We start from the raw sequence: 22,088 nt of genomic DNA, 5'->3' as shown, positions 1-22,088 counted from the left end.
GTCCCTTTAGCATAGGTAGGTGGGGATGGGTCCCTTTAGCATAGGTAGGTGGGGATGGGTCCCTTTAGCATAGGTAGGTGGGGATGGGTCCCTTTAGCATAGGTAGGTGGGGATGGGTCCCTTTAGGATAGGTAGGTGGGGATGGGTCCCTTTAGCATAGGTAGGTGGGGATGGGTCCCTTTAGTATAGGTAGGTGGGGGATGGGTCCCTTTAGTATAGGTAGGTGGGGGATGGGTCCCTTTAGTATAGGTAAGTAGGATAGGTGCCTCTAGCGTAGGTAGGGATAGGTTGCATTAGCATAGGTAGGATGGGTGCTCAATCACTTACCTCTCTCCAGCGGCGATGTCTGGTCTCCCCTCTCGGACTCGGAGCGTTCCGGTGTAGCGTGAGCAGCCCCGCATGCGCAGTAGGAGCCAGCGTCCTGTGCAACCACCGTCCAGCGTGTGCGCGTGTGCCCGGCGCCGCCAGCCAGCCATGACGTCGCGTCATGGCCTCTTCAGCCGCGCCTCCTCTCTCTTCCCCGCTTCCTATTGGCCGCTATTGGCCGGCGGCTGGCAGCAAAATATGATGGGAAAGCTGCCGGCCGCAAATTGTGATGGGACGCGGCCAAGAGGCCGCGATCTACCAAATAGGCGGTCGCGATCTACCGGTAGATCGCGATCGACCTATTGGGCACCCCCGATCTACTGTATGCAGTTTCATTTCTATGAGAGACAGTTCCTACAGGCAGCCACACAGCATACCAGAATAATAAAGTTGAAAGCAGACAGATGAAAGGCTGCAGCAGCCCTGCTTGTCTATAGTCTCATAGAGGCTAGACAGCATATCCAGAATAGTTTATAACCTGGGAGCAGAAGAGATATGAGCCGGCGGCCATATTGGATATTTCCTGGAGCAACAATGGATGAAAAACACTCAAAAAGGCACACCAGAGTGGCGAAATTATCAGGTAGAGCATTTATTCTTTACAAGCTATCAACTGATAAGTTTATTTTGTGTGAATCGTTCATCTCTGGTTCCCTTTAAGTCAGATGAGTTTGCTGGCCAATCAAGCACAGTCAAGCATGGTCATTAACCACTTCCCTACCACTGTTTTTTCCCCTTCTGTACCAGAGCCATTTTAACATCACACTCCTCCCATTCATTCGCCAATAACTTTATCGCTACTTCTCACACTGAAATGATCTATATATTATTTTTTGTGGAACAAACTAGGCTTTCTTTGGGCAATACTTTTTGCTAAGAATTATTATATTTTATATACATCCTCCAAATATTAGCTTTCTCTCTTATACTTTTTGACATAGAGCCTGAACAAGCATGCAGCAGATTAGGTGTTTCTGACATTATTGCTTCAGGTGTTATTTAGACACCACCGCAGCCAAATAGATGAGCAGGGCTACCAGGCAGCTGGTATTGTTTAAAAGGAAATAAATATGGCAGCCTCCATATCCCTCTTGCTTCAGGTGTCCTTTAACATCCTATGTCCATGAGTAAGGTCCTTGCTTAAAGCGGACCCAAACCAAACATTTTTTTTTAATTCAAAATATTTAGTTGCACCACTCTGACATACAAATATAAATAAACACTCCTTCAAGCCTATGAGCATTTCAGTGCATGCTTTTCACCCTCCTCTTTGCATAACTAGGGTTATACAGGTGGCAGCCATTAGCAATTCCTCCTTTGCTGGACACCATCTACTCCACCAGTTTGCCAGATTATTTGCCGGCAATATGAAAGGAAGGGAGGGGTTTCTCCAATAACTGTAAAATATTTTATATTTGTCATCATGCAGCTGAAAAAAGGCTGCGATTTATTATTATAATTTAGAAAATAGATTTTATTTCTGAAATCTTGTATTTTTAGTTTGGGTCCACTTTAAAGGACAACTGTAGCAAGAGGGCTATGGAGGCTGACATATTTATTCCCTTTGCAATACCAGTTGCCTGGCTACCCTGCTGATCCTCTGTCTCTAATACTTTTAGCCATAGACCCTGCACAAGCATGCAGCAAATCAGGTGTTTTTGACATTGTCAGATCTGACAAGATTAGTCGCATGCTTGTTTCTCGTGTTATTCAGAAAGCCAAAGAGATAAGCAGGGCTGCCAGGAAACTGGTATTGTTTAAAAGGAAATAAATATGACAGCCTACATATCCTTCTCACTTCAGTTGTCCTTTAAAGGTCAACTTGAAAGCGGATCTTACCGTAAGGGTTGCCGTGTTTTCATCATCTGACCACTGTTGGAAACAGAGAAAATATTAGTTCAACATTGTGCAAATTTTAAAAACATAAAACTAGAGCCAAGTATTTTTATATACAACTGGTAAGTCTTGGCTAAATGTGCACAACACAATGAAAGCTTAGCCAACTTTATACAGAAAAGAACAGTGAAATTCTAAAACATATTTAGGATGAAGACATAAGGGTTTAATGCACGAACACAGTGAATCCAGCGCAAGAGACTTGGGCGCAGCCGGCGCCACCATAGGCCATAATAGGAATTATGACTATAGCAGCGCACAGTGAGCAACTTCGGCGCCGTCAGAAGACGGAGCTGAAGTTAGTTTTAAAACACAATAATTCGGCTTCCAGCAATTGCTGGAAGCCGAATTATTGCATTCCCCACCATCCATGGTGGCCTGGAGGGGGAACAGTATTTAACATGGCCGGGAACTTGCACAGGAGCAGCCAGCTGTACCCTGTGCCCAAGTCTCCCGTGCAGATTCCTCTCGTACGCCTAATGCACGAAAGGTCTGTAATTCAATTGGTTCTAACGCCTGGGGAGCACTGCCTGTTACACTGTTAGCTCTATGCACATTACTGGAATAATGCGCACATTGCTATGCATCGTGTGCCCTTAATAGTGAAATGGGCAGTGCTCCCGTCATTAGAACTGGTAACATTGCTGTGCGCTGTCTGCGCACGGCATAATTACAGCCCTTTCGACCTTCAGGCCCTTAAACTGGATCCAAGATGAACTTTTACTCATTGCATAATTGTGTTCCTTTCCTATTGTTTGTAGGGAATTCCTCAAGCCAAATACTTTTTTGTTTTAATACTTTTATTTCCTATAAACTGAACAAGCCTGGTCCACAGCATTTCAGAGAGCCTTGGCATTTTCAGACAGTAGCAAGGGCTCATGGGAGGTCAGTCTGGGCAGGAGGAGGGGGAGGTATTACTAGCCAGATATTTCAGAGGCAGAGGGGAGGAGGGAGGAGGAGGAGGGGGATTAGGTTTATTTTCACAGGCAGAAAGCAGGAGAGTGGCTTCCTGTAGCGGCGATGTGTATTGCCGTTACCAGGGGAACCGCTCTCCTGCTTCCTGCCTCATCACAGCAGCCGCGGGGCGAGCTGCTGTAAAGCACAATAATACGCATGGAGGCAGAGAGGAAGCGACCGCCAGCTAAGGTAACGGCAGCGGCCGCGGAGGGGGCAGAGCGTATGCTGGGGCACTATACTACCCATACTGGGGCACTATACTAGCTATGCTGGAGCACTATACTAGCTATAATGGGGCTATAACAATAACAAGTAACTATAACAAGTAACCTGTCTATATATCTTATCTAAAGTTTAGATAGTTTACACAGCAAATCTAGCTGCAAACAGCGTCAATAGAATATGATTAGATCTTCCTGTGATACAATGACAGCAGCCATTTTGTTTGTAAACATTACACACAGGCAAGCTTATCTGCAACTGCAGCAAAACCTAATCCGCCTTCCTCCTCCCTCCTCCCCCTGAAATCTCTGGCTAGTAATACCACCCCCTCCTCCTGCCCAGACTGAGCTCCCATGAGCCCTTGCTACTGTCTGAAAATGTCAAGGCTCTCTGAAATGCTGTGGACGAGGCTTGTTTAGTTTATAGGGAATAAGAGTATTAAAACAAAAACAAAAAAGTATTTGGCTTGAGGAATGCCCTATAAACAATAGGAAAGGAACACAATCATGCAATGAGTAAAAGATCATCTCGGATGCACTTTAAATTTTGCTTGGTGAACAATTATGCTGTTTGTTTTATGAAATATGCAAGGATAAACATTTTTCCAAGCTTATTGTTTGTAGATTATGTTTCATCTGTTTCTAAAAACAGAAGAGCAAGATGCAAAAGAGGCAAGATAAACGTTATATTGGTACAGGGTTATAACTAAGTTAATCAAGCCTGTTTTCATTTGCTAATAGTGGTAGGCATAAAGCAGTGCTTTCTACTTTCATTCATTATTTTCAGAGGTCGAAGACTCAAACATTAAATGTATGAAGGAACAGAACTACCTGCACCTCCTCCTCCTCTTCCACTTCATTACTGTTGGAGTCTGGATAGGAACACACTGCTGAGTCCTCCCTGGAAAAAAAATGGAATGAAAAATTACTTCCTGTGTACACTAGAACACATATTTAAAGCACCACGATCGCGGAAAACTCTAAAATTTTAAATGCATGTACGGTATATGCATAAAAAAAAAAAAAACACCTTTGTTCTAGAAAAAAAATAGCACTATAAATGCATTTTTTCTAACAGTGCTGTCACTTGTCATAGCTTATAAAACTCCTGTCAGATGGTTACTGATTACCGTAAGTGACAGCAAAATAGGAGAAAAGTTATTTATAGTGCATTTCACTCTGGTAGAAATATACTTTTTATACAGATGCATTTAAATTTATAATTTTTGCAACAGCGGTGCTTTAAGAGTGCAGGCATAAGTTTGCACAACCCCAGGTACATGGATATAGTAGATTAAAACACACAGGAAGCTTAAAGTAAGTTATCATATGGTGAATGTCGTGAATTCTCATCCCAGTCATAACAATGGTACCTAACAAAAGAATCAGGAGTGCTCATAAAATGCCCGATAAACACCACCTAGTTTAATGAATGAAATATTATGTATGTGACAAAAAAAGAAATGAATACATTTCCACTGTTGGTTATCCTGGTTATGTGCTATAGTACCATGCCTTATAAGACTTCAAATTATACACACCAACCAGAATACTCTTAACTGATCATTCTCATAGGAATTCTACATTGACTGGCTATGGTTTTTGTTTTCCTGGTTGACACCAGCTTCAGCTTGGTTTGTGCATTATCTAACCACTTTGTAAACAAGAATTTTATTACGCCTGGTACACACGATGCAATTTCCTAAACAGATTCAGTCAAATCAATAATTTCCGACAGGTCTGATCTGATTTCCGATCAGAAAATCGTTCAGAAAAATAATAAGAAATAAGATCAGACCTGCCGGAAATAATAGATTTGATGGTCTGATGGGAAATTGCATTGTGTGTAACAGACTAAAGAGATTGTCACAAATGAGCATTTCAAAGACTCTAAATATCCACTGTTACCAAGATGATCTTTCATAAGTAAGACACAGCTGTTTGCCCTGTGCATTTACTTTTTTTGCCTTGGAGATCTTACACTGTGCACTGAAAGAATACTTATAATAAACAATCACAGCACAGTTACAAGTCAAAAGTGCTTTTTGGTTACACAAGAAAAACAAATTAAAAGTGGCATTGAATGACAAATGTGAAAAGTACATCTCAGGCAGTAATCATGGCACAGCAGCAAGATCAGTGAAGAACCACTATGGAAAGAGGAGTAGTTACAATAGATTCATATTTTTCACAGATACACAGACATAAAGTGGCAATATGACCTTTTAGATAGGATAAGGCTACCTTCACAGCGGGTGTTGTGTTTTTGTCCCCTATAAAAGCAGAACCGCAACAAGGTGTAATAGTTGCCGTGCATATTATGTCTCATAAAGGGAAGCAATTAAAAGTATGCTTTACTGTCATTGCTAACTTGCACATTTTGCGGTTACGCACTGCATGCAGTGGGTTGGAAAGTTGTACACCACTAGACCACACTGTGAACATCGCATAGGGGTATCATCGCAGTTCGATGTTCCAGCTACAATGTGGCCGTTAAATTGCAATGCACCACTGTGAACGAACACTACTGTATATTTAAAAAATAAAATTTCAGGCGCTCCTGACATCATTTTTATTAGACAAAAAAAAAGACAGTCAATACCAGCTAACTCAAGTATTAGAGACAGGCAGCAAGAGACATGCAAAATCAGAAACAGATACACACTACAGGGATAACAAGAAACTGTACCTTCCAGAGACGACTAGAGTTCCATCATCCAGTAAGTAGTCTTTCACATTTTCTGGCAGTGGAATTATAACACTATACAAAAGAAGTAAACACAAGTCGTATGAGAGAACAGAGGTTGTGCTCAACTTACAGTTATAACTCCAACTTTAAAATAACCATCACAAAACACACCAGCTTTTTAACATATATGTTTTTACTGAAGTACGACAATACAAGAGTCTTTGTTTTACAAGCAAGACAACAAGACAACCTGCCTTGCATTGTCAGTTGTTCCTGAGATGGAAGTGATTACTCCCAATTGTGCATACATATAGACAACCTGTGGATTTGAGGTAAACTCCTCCACATGGAATGAATGTGTCATGGCAGTATACCCAATGATGCTGCTGTGGTGGAGGAAATCATTTATTTTCATGCTTCAAGTCTAGATTAAGGGGAATTAAATATAATATTTGAAGTATGAGACCTCCCAGAGACAAAGTAAAAGTATAAGAATGAACAAATACATTTTATTAAAAAAAAAAAAAAAAAAACACCACCACACACATTTAAATGCAAGCCTGAACAAAAAAATAAATGTACCGTAATGAATTGTGGGTACTTTTCCGTTAGCCGGGCGCATCCTCTAGGTGGCGATAATTACTATTCCCCCTCCAGGCCGCCATGGATAGTAGGGAAAGATGTAACTCTGCTGAAGTTCTAATGCCACCTAGAGGATGTGCCCGGCTAACGGAAAAGAACCGAATTGTGTCTGTGGTAGCAATGGTAAACAAAAAGCACCAACAGAGCCAGTGTGCAAATATAGTTACCGTAAAAAGGTTATATGTTACAGCAGGAGAGGTAATGTATACCAGATATGTTAATAGCAGGGGCACACATGGAAGTACATGTGGTAAGCAATATATCTATCCGAGTTTAATTATTTTCCAACAGCGATGAAACATTTGTAAAAAAGCATACCACCTTGCCACAGTGCACTAATGGTCATTAGGTCTTGTCTCAGCTCAGCTGTCACTGCTGGCTACAGCACCCCTCCACATCCACAGAAAGAATGAACATCAATTAAAAGAGACGGCTGGAGCTTCCTCGTTGGACGGATGTCTTTTTTCAACCAAACTACCTATGTAACTATGTAAGGTATGCAAGTGACAGTTTCTCTCCAGTCAGGACCTAGTCGGTCTATAGGGTAACCCTCACTGATAAGGAATTAGGCCTGGAACCCACTTTAAGATTGAACCAGTGGTGTGTGCAGTGATTCCTAGGGTGATTGCCCTGTACAGCGCTTCCTATTAGTAATATTACCGATTCAAGTTTTTTTTCATTTATTTATTCTACTTACCAGGTGTCTGGCTTCTAGCCATAGCCCCGCCCTCTAAAGGAAGAGGCCATTGGTGCTTCTCTAGGACTAATCACAGAAGCGCCTGTGATACTTCACAAAATCAGGGCCACCCGCAGTTAATGTTATGCGCACTGCATCGTGCATTGCTAAGGAAGCGATGCGAGTAACTAAGGAAGGCACACTCCTTACATGGCAGCGCGCACTGCTATGTAAGGTGTGCATAGGGTGCACTACAGCACATTAAGCAGCGCTGCTTGATGAATCAAGCCTCGACAGCCTTCCCTCTACATAGGTAAGTATCTATTTCCCCCCCCTCGCCTCAGGTTCACTTTAACCTCCTTGCCGGTCTAAAAAATCCGGCAAGGAGGCAGCTCCGCACATTTTTTTAAAAAATTTTTTTTTAAATCATGTAGCGAGCCAAGGGCTCGCTACATGATAGCCGCTAAGCGGCGGCATCCCCCCACCCACTCCGATCGCCTTCGGCGATCAGAGTATGCAGGGAATCCCGTTGAGAACGGGATTTCCTGCAGGGCTTCCCCGGTCGCCATGGCGACTGGGCGGGATGACGTCACCGACGTCATGGACGTCGGGACGTCATAGGGAATCCCGATCCGCCCCTCAACGCTGCCTGGCACTGATTGGCCAGGCAGCGCAGGGCTCTGAGGCGGGGGGAGCGACTCGGCGCGGCGGATTGCGGCGGATCGGCGGCGAGCCGCGGCGATCAGAAGTTACAAGCAGCTAGCAAAGTGCTAGCTGCTTGTAACAAAAAAAAAAATTATGCAAATCGGCCCAGCGGGGCCTGAGATATCCTCCTGCGCAGGTTACCCCGAGCTGAGCTCGGGATAACCGGCAAGGAGGTTAAAGGACAACTGAAGTGATAGGAATATGGAGGCTGACACATTTATTTTCTTTTAAGCAATACCAGTTGCCTGACTGTCCTGCTGGTCCTCTGTCTCTAATACTTTTAGCCATAGACCTTGAACAAGCATGCATCAGATCAGGTGTTTCTGACAATATTGATAACAAGATTAGCTGCATTCTGGTTTCTGGTGTTATTCAGACACTTCTGCTGACAAATAGATGAACAGGGCTGCCAGGCAACTGGTATTGTTTGACCACTTAAGGACCACAGGCCTTACCACCCAAACAAGCCCCCCCCCTCCCCCCCCCCCCCCAAGGAACCAGGCTATTTTTAAAAAATTAGGCCACTGCAGCTTTATGGGCTCGATGCAGGGCCGTACAACTCAGCACACAAGAGATTCCCCATCCCCTTTTCTGCTCACCAACAGAGCTTTCTGTTGGTGGGCTGTGATTGCTCCTAGAATGTTGGCTTATTTTTTTAATAAATATATTTTTTTTTTAAATAAATAAGTCCTTTTTTTATTGTTTGTTTATTTCCCCAGCCCTCCCTCCGCCAGCCTATAACAGCGATCAGCTGTCATAGGCTTCAACCAATGAGAGCTGATTGCTCTCCTGCGTCCTAGGGGGACAGCCGTGTCACACGGCTATCCTCAGTACATCGCTGCATGATGTAAATAGACGGCAGTTTTGCCGTCTAATGGTCCGTAGCGGCAATCGCCGCTGAGAGACTGACGGAGCAGAGCATCAGCGTGCACAATCCCCAGCAAAACACGCCCCCAGATCGAGTCCTGGGGCTGCCGCTCCGCTCATGCCCATTGGCGTGAGGCGGACATTAAGTAGTTAAACAGTAATAAATATGCCAGCCTCCATATTCTTCATATTTCAGTTGTCCTTTAAAGAGAGTCTGAGGCCTAAATAAAAAACAAAAAAAACACACACAAACCTAAGGAGAGGGAAGGCTCTGGGTCAGCATGCATAGTATGGAGTGGCCCGTCTTCGGGAGCATTCAGGCTCCCTAAGACTGCCAAAGCCTCCCATAGCGGAAGAGAGAGCAGTCCCCGACCTATTAGTCGGAAACAGCTAAAAGGAAAGACAGCAGTGGAACGAGGGGACCGTGGGAGGAACGGGAAGGCTCTAAAGGACCCAGAGTCTTCCCTCTCCTTAGGTTAGTATCTGTTTTTGTTTTTTGTTTTTTACTTCACGCTCACTTTAAAGGGAAACTGTGATGAAAACCTTTTAAATGTAACCTTTTAAGCCGCATGAATGTGAGTCTCACGTCCGCAGCCGGTGCTTTTCTATCTGCAGGGATGTTAGACTCATGTCCGTGCAGTTTGCGGCTGTTATAATTTAAGTAGGCCTTTCACGGGAAGTTCCCCTCCTGAAGGAGAACACGACATGGGACAAAGGGGAACAGGGGTTTGATCCAAGACGACCACACTTTGTTACAACGGTTAAACAAACAGTACACTAAGTTAGAGGTAAGATTTCACCACCACCGGGTGATCTTAACGAGGTAGAACACAAAAATAAGCAGGTGAGTTCCAGTCTGACCTGGTGGAAAAGGTTTCCGGTGATGTTCCAGGGATACTCGGACTGGGCCTCTGCAGGTCAAAAGTTCTTCCTACACCCACTGGTCGTCTGGATGGGAATGACAACCTAGGCATCATTATCCAGGTGAGGTTGTGTGTTAAAATTACGTAGAACAAATTAACCTGGTCAAGAGATTGGTGCCTCATAAACAATCTCATGAACCAATATTTTTAAATTAAGGGATATACAGGGTTACGGGTATAGGTTTAGTAGTACCGGTGATGGAGCTGATTGTATAAAGGCGCTCTTTTAGAAGGCACCTGGCACTGCTCCGTTGTGTAACAACCAAACGAGTTTCACTTTTCTGTGGTCATGCAAGTTTGTGAGTGATACGCAAGTGACGCAAATGCTGAGCATGTGGTATAGAGGGACTTAGAAGTAGGGCCTCCCCAGAGAGCCTGGTTACAGGAAGACCAAGAGGTCTTGCTCTCTCTCTTCCAGGGATAACCGCCTAGAGCAGAGAAGTTGTGTGAGCACGAACATCGAAAAGTGAAACATAAAGAAAAGAAACCAGGTACTGGTGGGTTCAGAAGCTGGGATCTGCGGGTCAAGACTTTTTAGGGGGGGATTGTTATAATTTAAGTAGGCCTCAGTTATTTGGACTGAGTTAGTCAAAAAGGCTTGGGGAGCAGACCTGCCCTTTAAGGGGATTTTCTCTGAGAGAGAAAATCTGCAGTTCTGTCAGCAGAACCAGAACATACCAAGAAGCTGTTCTATGGACAAGGCCACAGGTCTCCCTGACCTGTGCATGTACACCACTAGAACAGTAAACATCAGCCATATTTACTAAACACCAAATTCGATGTATGTATGTCAAAAGCCTCATTAAATATTAATCGAGTAGGTGTGTATGATGACACCACGAGTGGGTCCACCAATAGTCTGATCTAGGGGATGGCGAAGATGATGTCATATTTAACTCTTTCCTAGTCGGTATTAAACCTACTTTCACACTAGCTCTCAATGCTGACTGGAACCTCTAAGTATTTTTCATTCTATATGTAATCTGATATAATGTATGCTGTACATAGGTAGTCTAGTGTAACGTAGGTTAGAAAGAAGGTACCCGATTGACTTCAGCAGGAAGTTTAATCAAGAAGCTTGTAACGCAACATGAAGATTGGCGTGGCTAGGATATGATGAACTGTATCTATCTGTATTTCTGTTTCCTGAATAAATAACGTGAATATTGAAGAAGCCTGAGAAAGTCTATCTCCTGCTTGCTGTGATGAGTCGTATGTGCAACTCTTGCTGATGAGTTTCTGGTGCCGGAAAAAAGTGATTAGAACAGTTTACAACAGCGGGGGTTACACGCAATCGTGCGGGCAGAAGACAGCGATCACAATGTCCCGGAAACGGGGATTGGTAGCAGGGGACATAAGAATGAGAATATAAAAACAAAAACAGTATCATTCTCAGATTTAGTACCAATCGTGCCGCCATGCTCCCTCCCACCACTGATCGTTAGATTAATGATAGGGAACTTTTTCCCATTCATTCATCTCCCCTCTAGGTCGCCATGATCACCGGTATCAATGAGATGCCGGCGTCACTTCAGAAGTAACACAGTCACGCATTACTTCCTATTTGCATACTTATTGTACAAAATAGAAAATAATATGCGAGGACATCTTGTGACCAAATAGTAAAATTACACCTACAGACATTATGGGCTAAATTTGTTTTTTATTATGCATGTCAAGAGGGTATATTATTATTAAATTATGGGCTTGTAATTAGTGATGGATGTAAAACTGAAAAAAATGCACCTTTACTTACAAATTAAATATGGTCACCATACATTGTAGTAGGGATATCATTTAAACATTGCAATAACTGAGACAAATGGGCATATAAAATGTGCGGCTTTTATCCACAATTTTACCTTTTATTTTGAAACTATAATGGCCTAAAAGTAAAAATAATGATTTTTTCCCATAATGCATAGAATAATGTACCACCCAAAGAAAGCCTAATTGGTGGCGAAAACAAGGTATAGAGCATTCCGTTGTGATAAGTAGTCATAAAGTTATCCGGGAATAAATGGGAGAAGCGCAGAAATGTGAAAATTTCTCTCGTCCATAAGGGGACAACAACTCGTGGGCTGAAGTGGTTAAAGTGTACCTGAACTGTAACCCCCCCCAAAACCATGGGTACATACATCAGTAAAGAGAAGCCCCTAGATAGTTCAGAGGTTTCCCCTATCTTCAAGCCCCCCTCCATTCCTGCACTGTGGCCCTTAAACATATTCAACAAAATTGTTGAATACGTTGCCAACAGCCTTGCTTTATAGTGTACCTGAGATGACAAGAATGTTTGGGTAGCAGCGAAGGTATAAAACCGACAGACTGTGTAGGTGTGTATTATTTCACCAGATCTGTGTCAGAATATATCAATTTGGAAATTCCGTTTGGACCATATATGTATACATACATGTGCAATCAGACACACCCTACTACATATAGGCGTGGGTCTATAACGGAATTATTGCGCATATATGGTCGGACCAAACAAGGATCCCTCAGCTTGTATCGATTTGGGAGTTTCTATTGGACCATGTGTGTACATATAAATGCGCAATCAGACGTTACCCTAGTACATATAGGGGTGGGTCTCAACTAAGCCAAAAGCGCATATTGGTCATATGTGTACACATATATGCGCAATCAGACGCACCCTAATACATATAGGAGTGGGTCTCACATAAGCAAAGTGCGCATATAGGTCAAAATAATCAGAAAATCCCCGATTTATATTGATTGGAGGGTTTCCATTTGACCGCATGTAACATATCTGCACAGTCAGATGCACCCAGTTGCATGTCCCCCATGGCGACGGGGAAAGCCAAACAGGAAATCCCGTTCTGAACGGGATTTCCTGTTTGCTCTGATCGCCGGAGACGATCGGAAGGGGAGGGGGGATGCCACTGCACAGCGGCTATCATGTAGCTAGCGCTAGGCTAGCTACATGATTTAAAAAAAAAATTAAAGTGCTGCATTGGGGAGGTTAAGGTTACAGACAATATTTAGGGGTTACATACAGCAATACAAAAAAAAAACAGATCACGCAGGACAGTATGAGTACAAGGTAATGCTTAGTCAGTCACTGGATGGGAGCATTGGAATTAGGCCACATACACACATCAGACCATAGTCTTTGGAAAATGAAAGATCACAGACCAATTTTACCCCCTTCCATGTAGTATGAGAGCCATACTCTACACAGTCTATTCTATGGAGCTGCACTCCCCATCAGATAAAAATCTTTGCAAGATGCTGCACACAAAGATGCTGTACAGACACAAAAGATCAGTATTTGCAAAAGATCTGTTCCTGCCAAAAATCCATTTGCAGAAACAGATCTTTTGCAGATACTGATCTTTTGAATGTCTACAGCATCTTTGTGTGCAGCATCTTGCAAAGATTTCTATCTGATGAGGAGTTCAGCTCCATAGAATAGACTGAAGGTATGGCTCTCATACTACATGGAAGGGGGTAAAATTGGTCTGTGATCTTTCATTTTCAAAAGACTATGGTCTGATGTGTGTATGAGCCTTAAGGCAAGTTGAGTTCACTCAAATGCATAGCATGGGTGCACAGTAATGGAGGTGCATGAACAGGTAGGACACAAAAGGAGGAGGACCCTGCCTGAAGGCTTACAATCTAGAGGATACTGAATATTTAGTAGTATTACTACTACTGTACTAGTACTACTGCAGAGGTGCCCACACTTTTTCAGCTTGTGAGCTACTTAAATTAGCAAGTCAAAATGATCTACCTATGTTCAATTTTAGGAGCACACTCAGTATATACTGAATGGAAAATGTAGTGGGGTCAGGATCTACCAGAAGTCCTTTGCGATCTACCTAATGGGCACCCCTGTACTACTGTATTCAGTAGTGGAGCATTGCGGGTAACCACAAATGTTCACATAAAGCTGAATTTTTGCAAGTTTCCTTCTGTTTTAAGAAGGCAACTTTCACCAAGCATTGCTTATTAATAGGAGTGCTTTTCAGTCTCTTTTATCCCCTTATACATTCCTAGTGGTTTGGGTCACCCCAAGCTGCTTGGTTACTCTGTTTTGCTTTGAAAGAAACGTAAGTATGTGTACATAACTATTTACCAGTTTGCTGCCATAATGGTGATTTATTAAAGTTAGCCTAAGCCCTGCACGCAGTAGAGGCAAATAAGCAGCATAGAGGTAATGACGTTTGTGGTTATGACATGGCCAAAAGAAGTGCAGCCCATTTACGTGTGAATGCCCTGAAGGCAAAGTAAAACCCTTTCTGCTTGATCTAGTAAGTCACAGCAGCCAGATTCTGTACAAAGCTTCCAGCACTATAATATCCTTCATCACGTGAAGATCAATTGCCTGAATTCCTCCTCACCTCCTAATACTGAGTCTCTTGAATCTGGGATACCACACAGAAAACTGGCAATTTACCACCTGCTCCTTCTTCATGCTGAATCCACAGGGAGAGGAAGTGTGTCACGCCTAATACCATCCCCGGAAAACAACACTGGGAACCTGTGAGACACGAAACTTTAGAAATCTGCATTGTGAGAAGATAAAGTGCATCACGTACTCTTTTCTCAATGTTCAAACAGCCGCTGTTTTATCATACGAGGAATAAAGTGCAGTACTTCTCCCCAGGAAGCAGAGTTTTATTTTCGTGTCTTGCTTGGTTCATAGTGTTAACTTCCGGGGATGGTGTTTGGTGTGACACACTTCCTGTCCCGGTGGATTCCGAAAGAAGGTGTGTGGTAGTTCAGATTCTAGATACTAGTTCAGCTGGTGAGGAGGCATTGAGTTTGTTGATCGTCACATACAAAATACTGAAGTAAAGAAAGGACTTTCAGCATCCCCCCTCCTCCCCTTGGACATTCAGGATGGGAGATAACAGTGAGTGCTGCGAGGTGTGTGCTGTGTGTGAATGTTGGAGTGTGTGTTTATAGGGCCCCTGTATGCTAAAATGTTGGAACACCCCCACTTCCCAAGTTCTGCCCTTACCCTCGTGAAGACCATTTTATCATTCAGCCAAGGCAGGGTGGCTTGTCCAACCACCCACCCCCAAAAGCAAGTGTCTTCAGTGTTGTACCCCCATACCCCCTGTTCAAACATGGAAAAGTAGTGCAGTGTGTACAGTATAAAAAAAAACAACCCAACAACAACTCCTCTTACCCCTCCCCACACCCCCTGGCCAAAAATGCAGAGTATCGCCGCGGATGTGGACCTGCTTCAGTACTCTTGTTTCTCCTCTGCAGTGCAGCTGGGCACTAGTCTACTTTAGGATTCCAATAGGTTGTATTAATCACTTCACAACTGAGGGGTTTTACCCCTTGAGCACCAGAGCAATTTTCACCTTTCAGCGCTCCTTCCATTCATTCGTCTAAAACTTTATCATTACTCATCGCAATGAAATGCACTATATCTTGTTTTTTTTTTCACCACCAATTAGGCTTTCTTTAGGTGGGAAAATAGGAAAAAATGTGGGAAAACATTTTTTTTTTTAGTTTTTGGCCATTATAGTTTTTAAATAATGCATGCTACTGTAATTAAAATCCATGAAATGTATTTGCCCATTTGTCCTGGTTATTACACTGTTAAACCACTTAAGTCCGAAGGGTTGAAATTTTTTTACATCCGAGCAACTTTCACCTCCCATTCATTTGCCAATAACTTTATCACTACTCATCACAATGAATTGATCTATATCTTGTTTTTTCTGTGGGTGGTACATTTTGCTAAGAGCCACTTTACTGTAAATGCATTTTAACAGGAAGAATAACAAAAAACGGAAAAAATTCATTATTTCTCAGTTTTCAGCCATTATAGTTTTAAAATAATACATGCCTCCATAATTAAAACTCACGTATTGTATTTGCCCATATGCCCCGGGTATTACACCGTTAAAATTATGTCCCTATCACAATGTATGGCGACAATATTTTATTTGGAAATAAAGGTGCATTTTTTCAATTTGCGTCCATCACTATTTTGAAGCCCATAATTTATTAAATCATATTGGTATACTCCTTTGACATGCATATTTAAAAAGTTCAGACCCTTAGGTAACTAATTTTTTTTTTTTTTTTTATTATTGTAATTTATTTATTTATTTATTTTATTTAAACTTGTATGTGGGTATTTTTTGGTGTGGGAGGTAAACAGGGCATTGTAAATGTTTGTAAATGTATTTTATTCAGTGTTAAGTGTTTTTGGTGTAGTTAGCTATTTGGCCACAAAATGGCCACAATCAAAAAGTCCTGAGAGCGATCGATCTCGCTCCCAGGCAGAAGAAAGGAGACCAGAGCTCAGAAAAGCCGCAGCCTCTGAAGAGACGCTGTCGGCTTTTCTCCGGGGGGGAGCGGTCCAATCAGCGAAAGGGATTTATAATCCCTTTCACTGATCGGTGGGCTAGCGGCCAGCAGCGGGGGCGCACGCGACCCGCGGGAGTGCGCGCAGCCTAACTGGATGAAAATTTTCGTCCAGTTAGGCTTAAAGAGAATCTGTATTGTTAAAATCGCACAAAAGTAAACATACCAGTGCGTTAGGGGACATCTCCTATTACCCTCTGACACAATTTCGCCGCTCCTCGCCACATTAAAAGTGGTTAAAAACAGTTTTAAAAAGTTTGTTTATAAACAAACAAAATGGCCACCAAAACAGGAAGTAGGTTGATGTACAGTATGTCCACACATACAAAATACATTCATACACAAGCAGGCTGTATACAGCCTTCCTTTTGAATCTCAAGAGATTATTATTTGTGTGTTTCTTTCCCCCTGTTCTCATGCACTGAAGTTTCAGGCTGCTTGTTTCTTCCTGCAAACAGCTTTGCCCTTGTCTGTAATTCTTCAGTATGTGAAAGCCCAGCCAGCTCAGAGGACAATTTATCCAGCTTGTAAAAGAGAAGAGAGAAGGGAGAAGCTGCTCTAATCCTAAATAACACACAGGCAGTGTGCATACAGGGGCCTGGAAAGGGGAGTTCATAGCAGAACCACAACACTGAAGAACTTGGCAGCCTTCCAGACACAGGCTGACAAGTCTGATAAGAGAGAGACAAGTTGATTTATTACAGAGATAGTGATAGTAGAACGTGCTGCAGTAAGCCAGAACACATTAGAATAGCTTTTTGAACTTGTAGGATGATAAAAAACAGGATGCAATTTTTGTTACGGAGTCTCTTTAAGTGGTTAAATTATGTCCCTATCACAATGTTTGGCGCCAATATTTTATTTGGAAATAAAGGTGCATTTTTTTCAGTTTTGCGTCCATCCCTAATTACAAGCCCATAGTTTATAAAGTAACAGTGTTATACCCTCTTGACATAAATATTTAAAGAGTTCAGTCCCTAATATAACTGTATTTTTTTTTTATTACCCCCAAAAAAAAATTGGGGAGTGTGGGAGTTAATGAGTTAATTTATAATGTAAAAGAATGTATTTATATATGAAACATGTTTTTGACTGTAGTTTTTCTTTTTGGCCACAAAATGGCCACAGTAATTTTTTGTTCATGCGACCTGTAAGCATACGCTTGCAGGAAGTTCAGTGAGGCTGGGAAACTTATTTTTTTTCACAATGATCGCGCAGCTTCTCATAGAAGCAGCCAATCATTGCTGGGGGGCTTAGATTAACGAACGGGAACTGTAGCAGGGGGCTTTGCTGCCCCCTGGCGGATTTTTACAAACCGCCAGGAGGGTTAAGCCATGGACCTCCACACACTGTTTGTGGTGTTTTTAGCTTTGACACATTGCACTTGGTATGCAATCCATAGACTTTCATATTAATGAACACAACTCTGCTGTACTGTACTTTCCTGTGCAGTGGAATATTGCACAGTAGGGAACATTAGGCCAAACACGTTTCCTGGTCCAATGTATAATATTTTGACCACTAATGCATTCAAACATAAAGCCTCAACTTTTGGATGTTTGTTTGCCATGCAATTCTTTTTAGTGCTGAAGTACCGGAAACTAGCTAAAATAATATATTTGAAATGTCCTCCTAGCCATAATCATTCTATTTATAAAGCACTAGCATGTTACGCAGATTTGTACATTAAATAATGAACGTACAAACTTGACACAATTACAAAGAAATAACATGGGAAAAGTTTTAGCAGTAGTTCAACTAGCTTTTCCACCCACCCATGAAGTGAGCTGTCAGCAGCCCAGGGAATTCCACTTGTGCTGCATTCCCTTGTGAATGTAGACTTGTGGTTGAAGGTTTGTTTGTTTTTGTGAAAAGCTTACAACATAGTTTGTGGAGAGTACTATAGATACCAGTAAATTATGAGGGTTGGGGCACTGTCTGCTCTGTCAAATAGCTGAGCATGCTGAGTAGCATTCTTTGAAGTATGCACTATTTTTTTCCCAGTGTCCTCCAGGACAGCCATATATGATAGCACACTGCCCCATCCCCTAAGTAAGCAAACATCAGAAAAGTTAAAGGGGAACGGAAGAGAGAGTTATATGGAGGCTGTCATGTTTATTTCCTTTTAGACAATACCAGTTGCCTGGCAGCCCTGCTGATCCTCTGCCTCTAATACTATTAGCCATAGCCCCTGAACAAGCATGCAGCAGATCAGGTGTTTCAGTGGTTCAGACTTATAAGTCTGATCTGACAAGACTAGCTGCATGCTTGTTTCTGGTTTTAATCAGATACTACTGCAGAGAAATAGACCAGCAGGGCTGCCAGGCAACTGGTATTGATTAAAAGGAAATAAACATGACAGCCTCCATATACCTCTCTCTTCAGTTCCCCTTTAAATCCTTCTTTGTGATTCCATCATCCAGGATCACAATTCATAATTTTTATCACAGGATTTTTTATTTTTGGATTTGCAGGGGTCTGGCAAAAATATAGTATGTTTACTTGTTCCCTTAGGAAGGTATACAGTATTTAGTCCATAGTTCAAAATAATTCCAACAGATTTCTTTTTTTAAAGATCATTCACATTATGATTGTCTTGTCATTACCTGCTCACTTTTTTTCACTCTATTAAGTGGATAACGTCCAATGTTTCTCCACTGGTACAAACCTACTTACCAAGAATATAAATTGAAAATATCTGTGGAAGAAAAAAAGTCTTTCCAAACACTGTTATTTTGCTGCTTATTAAAACTGCTGACCGGGAGTGCCCTCAGTCCTCCATATTTTTGTTTTCCTCCCTATTGATTGTTTACTCATTCAGCTATTCCCAGTACTAATCATCATGAGCAGCACCATGGCTTTAGTGGATAGCGCTGGGTTCCCGGTTTGAATCACAACCAGGGCGCTATCTGCACAGAGTTTGAATGTTCTCCCCGTGTCTACGTGGGTTTCCTCCCACATCACAAAAACATACAGATAAGTTAATTGGTTCCCCCTAAATTGCCCCTACACTATAATACATATGCTAGACTATGATACATACATGTAGACATATGACTATGATAGGGATTAGATCGTGAGCCCCTATGAGGAACAGTCAAGTCAAAAAACGCTATATAAATACTAAATAGTAATAATAATCTGGCAGTTTAGAAAGCACAGTGATACAGATGCAAATTATGCAAATAAACTTGCAAGAGCTAAAACAATCAGAAGTAAGGCCTGGAACCTATTACAAATCGCAAAACGCTATCGCAATTGTTTTCCAGCGCTTTTGGGAGAGATTTTAAAAAGTGTAAGCTTTTTGCCAGCGATTGTGTAGCGATTTGCGATTAGCGATGTTAATTCTGATTGGTCCTTTCAATGTATCAGAATTTTATTACAGCTTGCAATCACACTCAAATCACTATGTGTAGCGATTCATGAGTGATTTGCCAGCACTTCAATACATTACATTGAAGCGCAAACGCTCCCAAAATGCTGCATGTCCTGCGATTGCGATTTTGCTAATCGCAATCGCTACTTTGGAATTTGTTACATTTATTTACATTGGCAGAGCATTTAGGGAAAGCGCTAGCGATTTAAAGCGCTCCCTAAATGCTCAAAAAATGGCTCTAGTGGGTTCCAGCTCTAAGGGTGCATACACACATCCAGTTTTGCCACTTCCTTTGGTATGAGGAATTTGAATACTATCAATAGACATACATGCAACCAGTAACACAGACACTGAAAAAAACAATACTGTAGTTAAAATGGGGGGATATTAATTACCCAAAAACCTGTAGTATTTTATGTTATGCCAGTTCAGCTGCTACAAGGTTTCATTTATTCCTATGCTGAACCTACATGTGTCTGCACATAGGCAGACATGATGCATTTAAAAAAGGGGGGGGGGGCTAAGGAGACAAGACGGCGCCAGCCCCAAATTGTGTGGGTATTTGTCTTAAAGGGAACCTGACATGGGAGGGATATGGAGGCTGCCATACTTTTTTTTTTTTCTCCTTTTAAACAAAACCAGTTGCCTGGTAGTCTGCTGATCCTTTGCCTGTTATGCCTGGTACACACTGCAATTTCCTGTCAGATACAGTCTGAATTGATTATGTCAGACAGGTCCGATCTGATTTCTGAACAATTTTCTCGTTGGTTTTCAGTCGGAATGAATTGTTTCAACCCGTCTATGTGACGGGAAATTGCATGGTGTGTACCAGGCATCATACTTTTAGCCATAGACCCTGAACAAGCATGCAGATCAGATGTTGCTGACAGTAATCTGACAAGATTAGCTGCATGTTTGTTTCAGGTATGTGATTCAGATATTACTGCAGCCAAAGAGATCAACAGAACTGTAAGGCAACTGGTATTGTTTAAAAGGAAATCAATATGGCAGTCTCCATATCCCTCTTGTATCAGGTTCCCTTTAAAGGGAACCAGAGATGAACGATTCACACAAAATAAACATATCAGTTGATAGCTTGTAAAGAATAAATGCTCTATCTGATAATTTCGCCACTCTGGTGTGCCTTTTTGAGTGTTTTTTATCCATTATTGCTCCAGGAAATATCCAATATGGCCGCCGGCTCGTATCCCTTCTGCTTCCAGGTTTTAAGCTGTTCTGGATGTGCTGTCTATCCTCTATGAGACTATAGACAAGCAGGGCTGCTGCAGCCTTTCATCTGTCTGCTTCCAACTTTATTATTCTGGTATGCTGTGGGGCTGCCTGTAGTAAGTGTCTCTCATAGAAATGAAACTGCATACAGTAGATAATGACTGGCTGCACACTGATACACTTGTCTGTTTCAGAGCTTCTTTCTCAGCAGCAGCAGCCCCTCCCATGTCAACAGTTCTGAGTAGGAAAACTGAGCCAGGAGGAGGCAGGCTTGGGCTTGAAAAGACTCCACAGAAGAGTAACTCAGCTATAATGATTCCAGGTCAAACTTAGACTGAATCAGTCGGCGGATTCTTATCACAGTTGATAACAGATAGATTAGACTGAGAAGAATAAAACTTATGCTGGATACACACCATGCGTTTCCGCGTTCTATGCGTCCGTCGATACGCGTCGATTCGATTATTTCCGACATGTCCGATTCGCGGTTCGATGGATCGTTAGGTCGATTTGCCATACTTTACATGGCATTCGACCTAAAAATAATCGAAATGTTCGGAAATAATCGAATCGACGCGTATCGACGGACGCGTGCGACGCGGAAACTCATGGTGTGTATTCAGCATAAAAGCAGGGTAGGTGTTTACTGTCATGTTCCCACTGATAAATGTAATAAAATACATGAGGGTGCTTCGTCTCTGGTTCTCTTTAAAATCACTGTCTGCGGTACATTTTCTTGATATATCAGTATGTGTTCTTTGTGATCATTTATCTACAACATAGTTTATTACCAGTAAAAATAGTAAATAATATTTTGTTTATTCATCCAGAAATGGAAATTCTGAATTCAGAAGATACGTCCAATACTATTAAAGACACTGTCGTAAAAGAGGAGGTAATTTTTGCTCTATTCTTACATGTTTTTTATTGATTGGTTTTTAATATCTATTTTAAATGTATATTTTATTCAGTAAAATATCAATCTGATCAAGTAAAAATGACTTGGTGTTTTGGTGACACCACATCCATTCTTACATTGTCTCATGTCAGTTGTCTAGGCAGAGCAATTTCCTTGTGGAGGAACAAAACCATACTCACCATCTCTGTGGCGATCACAATGCTGACCGGGCCTTTGATGTCCTCTTTTGATAGAGCGGCCATCTCCTGGCACTGTGATTCTATAGAG

General features: G+C 42.0%; 2 protein-coding genes across 2 annotated transcripts in view; one reads left to right on the top strand and one right to left on the bottom strand.

The window, feature by feature from the left end:
• LOC137563526 (translation initiation factor eIF2 assembly protein-like) overlaps nt 1-14,413 on the bottom strand; it is a 101,268-nt gene extending 86,855 nt beyond the window's left edge. The window contains exons 1-4 of the mRNA XM_068276104.1: nt 14,307-14,413; nt 6,130-6,201; nt 4,272-4,341; nt 2,206-2,238 (exon numbers count right to left, since the gene is read on the bottom strand). Of these exons, the coding sequence (XP_068132205.1) occupies nt 2,206-2,238; nt 4,272-4,341; nt 6,130-6,201; nt 14,307-14,380 (249 nt within the window). The 5' untranslated portion in view covers nt 14,381-14,413. The remainder of the gene's footprint in view (nt 1-2,205; nt 2,239-4,271; nt 4,342-6,129; nt 6,202-14,306) is intronic.
• A 177-nt stretch (nt 14,414-14,590) lies between these two features.
• Nucleotides 14,591-22,088, top strand: part of LOC137563528 (ADP-sugar pyrophosphatase-like) — a 30,669-nt gene continuing 23,171 nt past the window's right edge. Inside the window, exons 1-2 of the mRNA XM_068276105.1 lie at nt 14,591-14,675; nt 21,733-21,797. Of these exons, the coding sequence (XP_068132206.1) occupies nt 14,627-14,675; nt 21,733-21,797 (114 nt within the window). The 5' untranslated portion in view covers nt 14,591-14,626. The remainder of the gene's footprint in view (nt 14,676-21,732; nt 21,798-22,088) is intronic.

The sequence above is a fragment of the Hyperolius riggenbachi genome, chromosome 3 (genome assembly GCF_040937935.1).
Source record: "Hyperolius riggenbachi isolate aHypRig1 chromosome 3, aHypRig1.pri, whole genome shotgun sequence".
In the NCBI taxonomy this organism is placed as follows: domain Eukaryota; kingdom Metazoa; phylum Chordata; class Amphibia; order Anura; family Hyperoliidae; genus Hyperolius; species Hyperolius riggenbachi.
The sequence above is the reverse complement of the archived record's forward strand: the minus strand, read 5'-3'. Positions and strand labels throughout refer to the sequence as shown.